General features: G+C 42.8%; 2 protein-coding genes across 3 annotated transcripts in view; one reads left to right on the top strand and one right to left on the bottom strand.

Annotated features, from left to right (window-relative positions):
* The window catches only part of rwdd1 (RWD domain containing 1), a 506,701-nt gene that overhangs the window by 305,974 nt on the left and 187,249 nt on the right, over positions 1-13,478 (top strand). The gene's annotated exons all lie outside the window — the stretch shown is intronic.
* Positions 7,431-13,478, bottom strand: part of zufsp (zinc finger containing ubiquitin peptidase 1) — a 50,942-nt gene continuing 44,894 nt past the window's right edge. For both annotated transcript variants that reach the window (XM_051924669.1, XM_051924670.1), the window contains exons 11-13: positions 12,863-13,029; positions 7,807-8,027; positions 7,431-7,591 (exon numbers count right to left, since the gene is read on the bottom strand). In XM_051924669.1, coding sequence (XP_051780629.1) covers positions 7,544-7,591; positions 7,807-8,027; positions 12,863-13,029 — 436 coding nt within the window. In that variant the 3' untranslated portion in view covers positions 7,431-7,543. The remainder of the gene's footprint in view (positions 7,592-7,806; positions 8,028-12,862; positions 13,030-13,478) is intronic.

Below are 13,478 nucleotides of genomic sequence, written 5' to 3'. Positions count from 1 at the left end.
TGCCATATGTTCTTCAAATTTATGATAAAATTAGACTGAAACAAGTGACTGTGGTTAGATATTTTAATCATTATGGCTCAGACTTAAAAGAAATACTAAATTTCAGTCTCCCATAATTAGGTTAGAGGAGATAAAATTTATTAATCCTGAGGAGAAATTTACATGCATATAGCAGCAGAAACATAAAAACAAGGATGCAGAGTCACAGGACAAACAATACAGCCAATCAATCAATCAATATGTAAAAAAATAAAATAAATGTATATTGTTCAAATATTTCAAAACGGTATTTCAAAATAAACTTAACAAGTGCCCCAAGAGGAAGCATTGAAATGCCTGATAGCCATGGGCAGAAAAGACCCCCAGAGGTGGAATGAACCTGTGGCTAAAAGTGCTCCAAGAGAGTGCATCCTGGAGGGGACTGAGAGTATTTTTCATGATGGCTTCCAATTTTGCCACCATCCTCTTTTCTACAACACCTTCCAGTGTGCCCAGGGTTTGTCCTGTGATGGTACAGGCTTTCCTGACAAGTCTGTTCAGGCAGTTTGCTTCTTTTAAGCTCACATTGCTTCTCAAGGAGACTACAGTGTAGAACAACTGGCTACCACGGACTGAATGAACGAACATTTCCAGTAGCTTGCTACACATATCAAAAGACCTGAGTCTACTTAGGAAGTACAGTCTGCTCTGACCTTTCATGTACAGCGCCACTGTGTTCTGTACCACTTCCATGTCCTCCTCCTGCATGGTGACAGGGTGAACAAAGAAATAATATAAAACCACAGACAGCATGGATTAATCAAATGTTATGAATAAAAAAAGGAACTATTATTGTTTCTTACTGTAATACACTGCTTTAAATATTCTTTAGGAAAATTAGATAAAGTGTCAAATTACTAGATGCCTTATTTCTTATATGCAACCACATTATGCAACAACTGCAGTGTCTACATGTGGATGTCACTAGATATTCAGTTTGCAATTAAAATAGTACATCCTTGAGACCGGGCTAATTGGAATGACTGCTGCAAAAAAGCCCTAATAAACTGAGGACCCTAGAGTTGCAAAAAGCCATTGGTAAGCTTAATGAAGCCTAGTATTTTGATCAAAATAGAGCCAATGTTTTGGCTACTCACATACATTAGCACAATTGTCGTCAGAAGAAATGACTGACTGATTGATGTTTTGGGCTATCTTATATATAAACGTCTATGTGTGTGTGTCTGTCTGTCTGTCTGTCTGTCCCGGAAGTGCAAGGCTACAGCATGAAGCTCAAAGAGCCTGCAAGGCGGCCCCAATTTAACAAGTCGGAAGAAGAAAGACGTACGAGGCTACAGCGTGGAGCTGAAAGAAAGCGACTCCTTCGCTAAAGTGAAACCGCCGAGGAAAGACAAACGAGAGAGAAACTTGCTTACAGCTGACAGACAAGGGGATGAGCACATCTGCAAAACAAAACCGCTGACTGTGCATTTCAATTCTTTTTCTGACGATTTCAATAGTTTCTAGGAGCCAGGGCTTTTTACAGGACGTGCTTACACAGCTAGTTTATTATACTGTAATTACATGTTACACACATATACAGTCATATGAAAAAGTTTGGGAACCCCTCTCAGCCTGCATAATAATTTACTCTACTTTCAACAAAAAATATAACAGTAGTATGTCTGTCATTTCCTAGGAACATCTGAGTACTGGTGTGTTTTCCGAGCAAAGATTCTTAATGAAGCAGTATTTAGTTGTATGAAATGAAATCAAATGTGAAAAATTGGCTGTGCAAAAATTTGGGTCCCCTCGTAATTTTGCTGATTTGAATGCATGTAACTGCTCAATACTGATTACTTGCAACACCAAGTTGGTTGGATTAGCTCGTTAAGCCTTGAACTTCATAGACAGGTGTGTCTAGTCATGAGAAAAGGTATTTAAGGTGGTCATTTGCAAGTTGTGCTTCCCTTTGACTCTCCTCTGAAGAGTGACAGCATGGGATCCTCAAAGCAACTCTCAGAAGATCTGAAAACAAAGATTGTTCAGTATCATGGTTTAGGGGAAGGCTACAAAAAGCTATCTCAGAGGTTTAAACTGTCAGTTTCAACTGTAAGGAATGTAATCAGGAAATGGAAGGCCACAGGCACAGTTGCTGTTAAACCCAGCAGGTCCGGCAGGCCAAGAAAAATACAGGAGTGGCATATGCGCAGGACTGTGAGAATGGTTACAGACACCCCACAGATCACCTCCAAAGACCTGCAAGAACATCTTGCTGCAGATGGTGTATCTGTACATCGTTCTACAATTCAGTGCAATTTGCACAAAGAACATCTGTATGGCAGGGTGATGAGAAAGAAGCCCTTTCTGCACTCACGCCACAAACGGAGTCGCTTGTTGTATGCTCATTTAGACAAGCCAGATTCATTTTGGAACAAAGTGCTTTGGACTGGTGAGACAAAAATTGAGTTATTTGGTCATAACAAAAAGCGCTTTGCATGGCGAAAGCAGAACACCACATTCCAAGAAAAACACCTGCTACCTGCTGTCAAATTTAATGGAAGTTCCATCATGCTGTGGGGGTGTTGTGGCTAGTTCAGGGACTGGGGCCCTTGTTAAAGTCAAGGGTCGGATGAATTCAACCCAATATCAACAAATTCTTCAGGATAATGTTCAAGCATCAGTCACAAAGTTGAAGGTACACAGGGGTTGCATATTCCAACAACACAATGACCCAAAACACAGTTCGAAATCTACAAAGGCATTCATGGAGAGGGAGAAGTACAATGTTCTGGAATGGCCGTCACTGTCCCCTGACTTGAATATCATTGAAAATCTATGGGATGATTTGAAGCAGGCTGTCCATGCTCGGCAGCCATCCATCCATCCATCCATCCATCCTCTTCCGCTTATCCGAGGTCGGGTTGCGGGGGCAGCAGCTTGAGCAGAGATGCCCAGACTTCCCTCTCCCCGGCCACTTCTTCTAGCTCTTCCGGGAGAATCCCGAGGCGTTCCCAGGCCAGCCGGGAGACACAGTCCCTCCAGCGTGTCCTGGGTCTTCCCCGGGGCCTCCTCCCAGTTGGACGTTCCCAAAACACCTCACCAGGAAGGCGTCCAGGAGCCAACCTGATCAGATGCCCGAGCCACTTCATCTGACTCCTCTCGATGCAGAGGAGCAGCGGCTCTACTCTGAGCCCCTCCCTGATGACTGTGCTTCTCACCCTGTCTTTAAGGGAGAGCCCAGGCACCCTGCGGAGGAAACTCATTTCAGCCACTTGTATTCGCAATCTCGTTCTTTCGGTCACTACCCATAGCTCATGACCATAGGTGAGGGTAGGAACATAGATCGACTGGTAAATTGAGAGCTTTGCCTTACGGCTCAGCTCCTTTTTCACCACGACAGACCGATGCAGAGCCCGCATCACTGCGGACGCCGCACCGATCTGCCTGTCGATCTCACGCTCCATTCTTCCCTCACTCGTGAACAAGACCCTGAGATACTTGAACTCCTCCACTTGAGGCAGGATCTCGCTCCCAACCCTGAGAGGGCACTCCACCCTTTTCCGACTGAGGACCATGGTCTCGGATTTGGAGGTGCTGATTCCCATCCCAGCCGCTTCACACTCGGCTGCGAACCGATCCAGAGAGAGCTGAAGATCACGGCCTGATGAAGCAAACAGGACAACATCATCTACAAAAAGCAGTGACCAAATCCTGAATCCCCCTCAACACCCTGGCTGCGCCTAGAAATTCTGTCCATAAAAGTTATGAACAGAATCGGTGACAAAGGGCAGCCCTGGCGGAGTCCAACTCTCACTGGAAACGGGTTCGACTTACTGATGGCAATGTGGACCAAGCTCTGACACCAGTTGTACAGGGACCGAACAGCCCTTATCAGGGGGTCCTGTACCCCATACTCCTGGAGCACCCCCAACAGGATTCCCCGAGGGACATGGTTGAACGCCTTTTCCAAGTCCACAAAACACATGTAGACTGGTTGGGCGAACTCCCATGCACCCTCCAGACTCTGCTAAGGGTGTAGAGTTAGTCCACTGCTCCGCGACCAGGACGAAAACCACACTGTTCCTCCTGAATCCGAGGTTCGACTATCCAACGGACTCTCCTCTCCAGAACCCCCGAATAGACTTTTCCAGGGAGGCTGAGGAGTGTGATCCCTCTGTAGTTGGAACACACCCTCCAGTCCCCCTTCTTAAAGAGGGGGACCACCACCCCGGTCTGCCAATCCAGAGGCACTGTCCCTGATGTCCATGCAATGTTGCAGAGACATGTCTACCAAGACAGCCCTACAACATCCAGAGCCTTGAGGAACTCCGGGCGTATCTCATCCACCCCCGGGGCCCTGCCGCCAAGGAGTTTTTTGACCACCTCGGTGACCTCAGTCCCAGAGATGGGGGAGCCCACCTCCGAGTCCCCAGGCTCTGCTTCCTCATTGGAAGGCATGTTAGTGGGATTGAGGAGGTCTTCGAAGTACTCCCCCCACCGACCCACAACGTCCCGAGTCGAGGTCAGCAGCGCACCATCCCCACCATATACAGTGTTGACACTGCACTGCTTCCCCCTCCTGAGACGCCGGACAGTGGACCAGAATCTCCTCGAAGCCATCTGAAAGTCGTTCTCCATGGCCTCCCCAAACTCCTCCCATGCCCGAGTTTTTGCCTCAGCAACCACCGAAGCCGCATTCCGCTTGGCCTGCCGGTACCTATTAGCTGCCTCCAGAGTCCCACAGGACAAAAGGGACCGGTAGGATTGCCACCATGACAGGCACCGACCACCTTACGGCCACAGCTCCGGTCAGACGCCTTCAACAATGGAGGCACGGAACATGGCCCATTTGGACTCAATGTTCCCCACCTCCCTTGGGACGGGGTCAAACTTCTGCCGGAGGTGGGAGTTGAAGCTACTTCTGACAGGGGGCTCTGCCAGACGTTCCCAGCAGACCCTCATAACACGTTTGGGCCTACCAGGCCTGACCGGCATCCTCCCCCACCATCGAAGCCAACTCACCACCAGGTGGTGATCAGTTGACAGCTCCACCCCTCTCTTCACCAGAGTGTCCAAGACATGTGGCCGCAAGTCCGATGACACGACCACAAAGTCGATCATCAAACTGAGGCCTAGGGTGTCCTGGTGCCAAGTGCACATATGAACACCCCTATGCTTGAACATGGTGTTTGTTATGGACAATCCATGACGAGCACAGAAGTCCAATAACAAAACACCACTCGGGTTCAGATCGGGGGGGGGGGGGGGGGGGGGGGGGCATTCCTCCCAATCACGCCCTTCCAGGTCTCACTGTCATTGCCCACGTGAGCATTGAAGTCTCCCAGCAGTACGAGGGAGTCCCCAGAAGTTAGGCCCTCTAGCACACCCTCCAGGGACTCCAAAAAGGGTGGGTACTCCGAACTGCTGTTCGGTGCATACGCACAAACAACAGTTAGGACCCGTCCCCCCACCCAAAGGCGGAGGGAGGCTACCCTCTCATCCACCAGGGTAAACCCCAATGTACAGGCTCCAAGTCGGGGGGCAATAAGTATGCCCACACCCGCTCTGCGCCTCTCACCGGTGGCAACTCCAGAGTGGTATAGAGTCCAGCCCCTCTCAAGGAGATTGGTTCCAGAGTTCAAGCTGTGCGTCGAGGCAAGCCCGACTATATCTAGCCGGAACCTCTCAACCTCGCGCACAAGCTCAGGCTCCTTCCCCTTCAGAGAGGTGACATTCCATGTCCCAAGAGCCAGCTTCTGTAGCTGAGGATCAGACCGCCAAGGTCCCCTCCTTCGGCCACCACCCAACTCACACTGCACCCGACCTCCTTTGCCCCTCCCATAGGTGGTGAGCCCAAGGGAAGGGGGACCCACGTTGCCTCTTCGGGCTACGCCCGGCCGAGCCCCATGGGTGCAAGCCTGGCCACCAGGTGCTCGCCATCGAGCCCCACCTCCAGGCCTGGCTCCAGAGGGGGCCCCGGTGACCCGTGTCTGGGAGAGGGAAAACGACATCCAAATTTTTTATTCATCATAGGAGGTTATGTTGAACCGCACTTTGTCTCATCCCTCACCTAGGACCAGTTTGCCTTGGGTGGCCCTACCAGGGGCATAAAGCCCTGGACAACAGAGCTCCTAGGATCAAGGGACACGTGCTCGGCAGCCATCAAATTTAACTGAACTGGACAGATTTTGTATGGAAGAATGGTCAAAAATACCTCCATCCAGAATCCAGACACCCATCAAAGGCTATAGGAGGCTTCTAGAGGCTGTTACATTTGCAAAAGGAGGCTCAACTAAGCATTGATGTAATATCTCTGTTGGGGTGCCCAAATTTATACACCTGTCTAATTTTGTTATGAAGCATATTGCATATTTTCTGTTAATCCAATAAACTTAATGTTACTGCTGAAATACTACTGTTTCCATAAGGCATGTCATGTATTAAAAGGAAGTTGCTACTTTGAAAGCTCAGCCAATGATAAACAAAAATCCAAAGAATTAAGCGGGGTTCCCAAAATTTTTCATATGACTGTATATTTTTTATTATAGATAGATAGATAGATAGATAGATAGATAGATTTATTAAAGGGGTTCATGTGGAATGAGCATACTGCAAAGATAAGACACCCTCATGGTCAGAAGCCAGATTGGGAAAAACAAGGCAGGCACACAGAATGAGATTTTTCTCACAATGTGACAGCATTGGGAGAGCAAGTGCTCTCTCTCAGATTTGTACCACTAACTGATCAGAAGCAACCCTACACTACAAACAGGTGGCTGCCTTTTCTCTATAGCTGGCTGGTTCATCCTGTCCAAGACTGCTCTCACAGGTCTTCACTTTTTTTACTCTCGATTCTTTCTCCCTTTAACTTCTGATGCCATTTTTCTTCGTCTGTTCTCTCGACCCCTGCCTCCTCCCCAACTCATGCAGGCTCTTTTTAAATCCGCTGCCTAATTGGGTGCAGGTGCAAGTGCAAGGAGACACTTCTCTCCACGGCATCATCGAGGAACCCGACTGAGCCACCTGCCAATGCATTTGCATGCGGTGCGGCCACCCAGTGCCTCTACTAACTGCAGAGCAAAACACACTTACACACCCTGCTTGCAGCCTACACATACACAGGGGGTGAGATGATTTATTTTAAAAGTCGGTGCAGCTCCATGGATCACACGTTACATTAGGAATGTGTTCAAAAGGGGGCAGCATCTTGGAGTTCAGGATTGTAAAATAACAGAAATGCTATATTAGAAAATGAACAGTTTTGACTGTCACTGTAGCTTAAGATCATTGGACTACATTATGCAGAATAAAAATCAGTTTAAACATTAACAGCAATTGCATTGTTCTATGGTACCAGAAAGTTTTGCTTTTATTATATTTTTTCAGTTTTGGAATTCAAAGAAAATAAATTGGCAGACATGGAATTTATATATTAAGTTTAAAATATAGTTTATTAAATATTTGAAACTGCATTTGACAAAATGATAAAAGCATCACATATTTACATAAATATACTAAACTTCAAAAAAATTATTAGATTAATTAAAAAATGTAATTTTCTTCAAGGAACTCTTTCTGCTTGCAAAATTCGTGAATGTTGTAGTTGCACCTATAAAAACGACAAAAGAAACCTTTACTCAAACAAAACAATTCAAAATTCAACACATTTAGTATAATATAGAAAAATATACAAAATCCTTTTCCCATTTCTGCGACTAAAATATGCAAAGAAATTAACGTTATGTAAGCACAAACTATATAATATATACAGTACAACAAAGTACAAATGCTGTTGGTTAGAGCTCTTTGTTAATTTTACATTACCTGTCGCTCTTCTTCTGTAAGAGTGCCATCTACTGCTACAATTTGATACTGCTTGTGCTTCAAACCACTGCCAAATTTCCTAAGAATTTTAAGGCTAAATCCTACAGTTTCAGGATGTAGTAACTTCTGCATTACATGAGAAGGGCAACCAGGGTCAAATATCAAAAGGCACTGTGCTCCATTATTCTTCTGTTCAATTCCCACGATGGTCCGACTATGGCCTATTGACATAAATCACAGAATAAATGAGCTTCTTGTAAACCTGTCCCAATTTTAATCTATGTTTTACACACTATACAAAGTATACTTAAATATATAGAAGTACAGTATTTTAAATAAAACAAAATTTAATTGTCTCTCACACTGTATGCAATATATAGTAATAAGTAATTTATGTTTCTCCTTCACTCATGTTATTTTAAAAATAGTTAAAAGGCAAACATACATTTAATATTGCAAAGATCACAAATACATCTGTCAATGCAATCACAAATAATAAACAACAACAACAATAATAATAAAGGTTGTCGATGCATTCAACCTGATTTTGAGTGTTGTCTTTAAAAGCATTTTCTTTATACTATAGCTTTTACTTCCTTTAGGTATACATTTTACTAAATTAAAATATATTTCTCTCAGTAATGAAAAAACACAAATGCCACAAAATGCAGCCAAATTGTACATACTTGTAGTAGTATTAAATCTACAGACAGATAACCAGCTACAAAACTGCTTAATATTCCACTAATTAAAACAAAAAACATACAACTTGGCAATCCTGACATTATTAAATTAACCAAACGAGGTACATTTTTGATGACTCAATGCTGAAATGTTGAATTGTACTAGTGAAAGGATCTGTACCATCTTCATAATAATTGCAATAAAACAAAAAGGATAACTAACAGCATCCTCTTTCATAATTTACTATTTTCTTCAACCTTCAAACTGTAAATTGAGTTCTTATCATTTTTAGGAAGTTTTCTAGATCTAGATTACACATTGGCTAGTTTAGTCAGATTTTCGTACTTCACTGTTTTAAACAATTATACAAACAAACTGAAACAAACAATGTATGGAAACCTTATTTCCCTTATGTTTTAATATTTTTTTCTTTAAATACACACTCCTGCAAAAACCCCAATATACCAGGAATGAGGCAACAGCAAAGCAAATTTGGTTGGTTTGGTTGGATTGTCTATAGACATTTTTCCACTATGTAAACAATGTTTTCAGGAACCAATGAATTCATTTATATTTTTATTTTATTAATTTTCATTGTAATCATTCCATACAAACAGATCAATTTATAACCCAACAAATTTGAAGACAAATCAAACCCCACCCCTGAGAAGGAGAGCTTAGCTAAAGGAAAATTGCTTAAGGCTTTTTAATAAGGCAACATTAAACAAAAGAAAGGGAGAAGTAAATATCTATGTAAATAAGAGATGGAGAAGGGAGTTAAATGCGGTAATAGTTATTTCTCTTACTCTAAAATAATATTGATTAAATCCTGCCAGGTTTTGAAAAAATTTTGTACAGATCCTATAACTGAGAATTTGATTTTTTCCAATTTCAAATAATATAAAACATCGGTTTCCCACTGACTTATAAGAGGAGAATTAGGATTCTTCCAATTTAACAAAATAAGTCTGCGTGCCAAAAGTGTAGTGAATGCAATCACCGTTTGCTTGTCCTTCTCCAATTCAAGTCCATCTGGAAGAACACCGAACACAGCTGTTAATGGGTTAGGAGGGATTGTGATACTAAGGCTGTCTGAGAGGCACGTAAAAATTTTGTAGTCTGAACTGATCCTTGGTTAGTAAGTGGGTCTCCTGTAAGTTTAAGCCTGTTAGGTGAGAGCATACTTTCTTTCTCTTTAATTCGTGATTCAGGCCTTTAACATTCCAGCTCACAAAGTTAACTGTCCCATCATGGAGACATTGATTCTGAGTTTTTAATGTCATTTTATAGTTTTAATTGGTAATATGGCAGTTTTAATCTTGGTTTCAAGATTCCCCATGAGTTATTGCATTTTAGTCTATTGTTGCATTGATATTTATAATTATAAGGATTACAAGAATAGATGAGATATAACCTGCTCTCCTTCTCTCTCCCCTTTATCCCCCCACCCCCCCATTTTGCCTCCCCACATGAGGCTAGATCCCACTTCACGATGTCCCAATCCTCTGACATACGAAGAGACAGAGCACATCCAAAACAAAACAAACCCCACCCTGCAGCGGCGTTAGAGAATTAAAACAGAGATATCTTTTGCAGCTAAATTCTTAATACTATCTGCCGAAAATATTATCATTAACAGTATTTAAGCTTGAAATAATCTTCAGTGCTTTTAAGTTAAAAAAAAAAAAAAAAAAAAAAAAAAAAAGGAATCAACCCTGGGAATGATTTTAAAAATCATTTTAAAAACCTAGCCTAGGATAAACCTGGTAATTCCTACTGTAATAGTGTAATGGTAATAATATAAATAGTAGAAAAAGCAATAAACCAAGGGTATGATGTTAAACAGTCTACTTTAAGGTATAGTAGAATTAAAAAAAAAACAAAAAAAAAAAACACGAATCCTACTTTAATTACTTCCACATTTTCACACTCACGTCTATAACTCTGATTAAAACATAAACATATAAAGTCCAGATAAAGAAAAGGATGTATAATTATAATACCAGTCTCTTTAAACATGGATCCAGAGAGCAGATCATAGGTCCTTCCCGTGCCTTGATAGAATACGGCTCCTTATTAACTTTCAAAAAAGTGTCGGAAACAGCTTCTTTAGTTCTTTTTCAGCTTCTTCTTTGCTTAGGAAAATATAATATTGATCTTGAACTTCCACTTTCAGTTTGGCGGGATACAAGAGGCTGTATTTGATATCGGCTTTCCGTAGCAACTTTTTAATGTCAATGTAGGATCGTTTTGCAGCTGTTGATGGTGAGAAGTCGGGGAAAATATGAATTACATTATTTTCGAATATAATCTCTTGCTTGTGTCTGAGAAGTGCCATCATGTCAAGCTTACATCGTAGTCGCTCGAAGCGGACAATAAAAGACCTAGGTTTAAAGGTGCTTGGTCTGTTTGTGCGATAAGCCGTGGCTATCTCAATGTCGTGTTTAAAGTCATCTCCAATTATTTTAGACAGTAATTCTACTGCAAATTTCACTGGGCTTGAGCTTTCTCGTTTCTCAGGTATACCCTCAATTCTTATATTATTTCTTCTGCACCCGTCCTCCAGGGCTGCAAGTCTGTCTCCAAGTTTTTTGCATTCGGAGTTCGCAGCTGTGGCTTTTTCATCGGCGTTAGACGCCAGTTGTTCTGCTGTTTCAACTCGAGCCGTGAGTTGCTGCTTAACATCTTCCATCTGATCTGAAACGTCATTAATCTGGTCATCAAGCGTTTTCAGTTTGGAATTAGTCTCTTCGATGTGTTCCACTAATTTCTCCAACATGCCTTTAAAGTTCACGTCAAAACGTTTAAATAGACGCGTTTCCTTATCTTTGTTATCCTTCTTGAGCTCAATGGCCACCTTCTTAAGATCATTCTTGTTATCTTTCTTAAGCTCATTCATGGCCGTAACCATGGCAGTGGCCAATGTAGCGATAATCTCTTTCAGTTCGGACAGTTCGCTTCGGCTTTCGTGCTCCGCGAGTGGAAATGCAGCTCCTGTTACAGCAGATGCTGCAGGCTCGCGATGAGTAGATGAGAGCACATCCTGCAGGGCCTTTTCTAGTCTCGAATGAACCTCAGAAATCGGCGATCCATCGCGACCTGTACCACTTGCACCTTCGCTCCCATTTTCACTCTCGACTGGAGACGATACAATGGAGCGGGGTCCCAGGAAATCTGTGCATTCGTCTGCCTGTTCCAGGTCAGTCTCCGTGAGGCCATACCTTGCACTTGCACTCAGGCCGGAAGTCTGTCCAGACTTTGATGCAGCTTTAAGTTTCTTTTCCGGTTCTTTCTGACTTTTCTTCTTGTTACTCATGCTTGTATATTGTAGTGGAAGTTCCTTGGTCGGGTTAAATACAGGATACCTCTAAATAATATGGAAATACGTGGGAAAATAAAGCCGCTGCTAGCGGAGCTCTGCTTCAGACATCCATCTCCTATAAACGGACGAGACCAATGAATTCACGTACAATGTAGGCCCTGGGACACTTGTGGTCCCTAAGCCACTTTCCTGTGTTGCATTCTCACTGTACAACTGTAACTGTAACCTTTATATAAAATGTGACAAGAATGGAGTTCAACCTGACCTCACTGCATTGAACAGATTGTGTAGCAGCAAACTGGCCCGAGTGCCCATACCAACCCCCTGCCCACCATAGAAAGTACCTATAATGAGCATGTGTGTGTCAGAACTGGGCCATGGAGAAATAGAAGAAGGTGGCCTATTTCAATGAACCACATTTTCTTTTAGATCATGTGGACGGCCAGATGTGTGTGCATTATTAACCTGGGGAAGAAATGGCAGCAAGATGCACTATGGGAAGAAGATAAGCTAGAGGAGTCAGTGAGGTGCTCTGGGAAATATTCTGCTGGGAAACCTTGGGTTTTTGCATTTATGTGTATGTTACTTCGACATGTTGTACCTACCTAAAGATTGATGCAGACCACGTATACCCATTCATGGCAATGGAATTCCATCATGGCAATGGCCTCATTTAGCAGGATAATGCACCCCGCCACACTACAAAAAATGTTTAGGAATGGTTTGAGCAACAAGGCAAAGACATCAAGGTGTTGCCCCCCCCCAACCCCCCGATCTCAATCTGATCAAGTCATCTGTGAAATGTGTTGGAGAAACAAGTCCAATCCATGGATGCTCCACCTCACAACTTACAGGACTCAAAAGGATCTGCAACTAATGTGCAGGCGCCAGATACCACAGGACACCTTCAAAAGATCTGGTGGATTCCATGCATCAACAGCTCTGAGCTGTTTTGGCTGCACAAGGAGAACCTACACAATACTAGGCTGGTGATTTTATTGTTTTGGCTGATCAGTGTATACTGGATATAAATACATATAGATGTAGTACCTTGGTGCTGCAGATAAATGGCAGGTCTAGAAGTCTGGATAACTTTTGGTAGCCACCTATCTTCCACACAGGAGGAGTCCAAGGAAAAAAAGGTCTTGACCCACTCAAACAAACGTGGATGAGTTCCAGATGGTCCAGTAGGACAGTGAAAGTCTACAATGCGGGACCTTAAAAGAAAGAAAAAAAAAAAAAACAAGAGAAAACATAATAACTATTGTGATCTTTCAGAACAAACTCAATAAATAAAACACCTGACCCCCAAAATCTTTGTTGACTTGTATTTATTTCCACTCTGGAATAATTTCAACCGTCCGGCGTATATGAAAGTTTATTGTGCTATCACATTATAACTGTTTACATTGTGTATATAACTGAAGCACAGGTAGGTTAGGATATGAAGCCTTACTTACTACGCCATATTACCATGAAAATACGGTTCAACAACCCAAATTACTATTAATCTTTGCCACCTGCTAACCATAAACTAAAAAATGATCAACTTTACTTTCTTTGTTTCTCACCATAAATAATTACAAGAAAATTTCTTGTGAAGCGTACAAAAATCATAGTAATAAAAAGAAAAAAATGCTCACTTTCAGCTGGTATCTAATGCAGA

Source organism: Erpetoichthys calabaricus, chromosome 3 (genome assembly GCF_900747795.2).
Source record: "Erpetoichthys calabaricus chromosome 3, fErpCal1.3, whole genome shotgun sequence".
NCBI classification, from domain to species: domain Eukaryota; kingdom Metazoa; phylum Chordata; class Cladistia; order Polypteriformes; family Polypteridae; genus Erpetoichthys; species Erpetoichthys calabaricus.
Note: the sequence above shows the minus strand (reverse complement) of the source record. Positions and strands in the feature narration are given on the sequence as shown.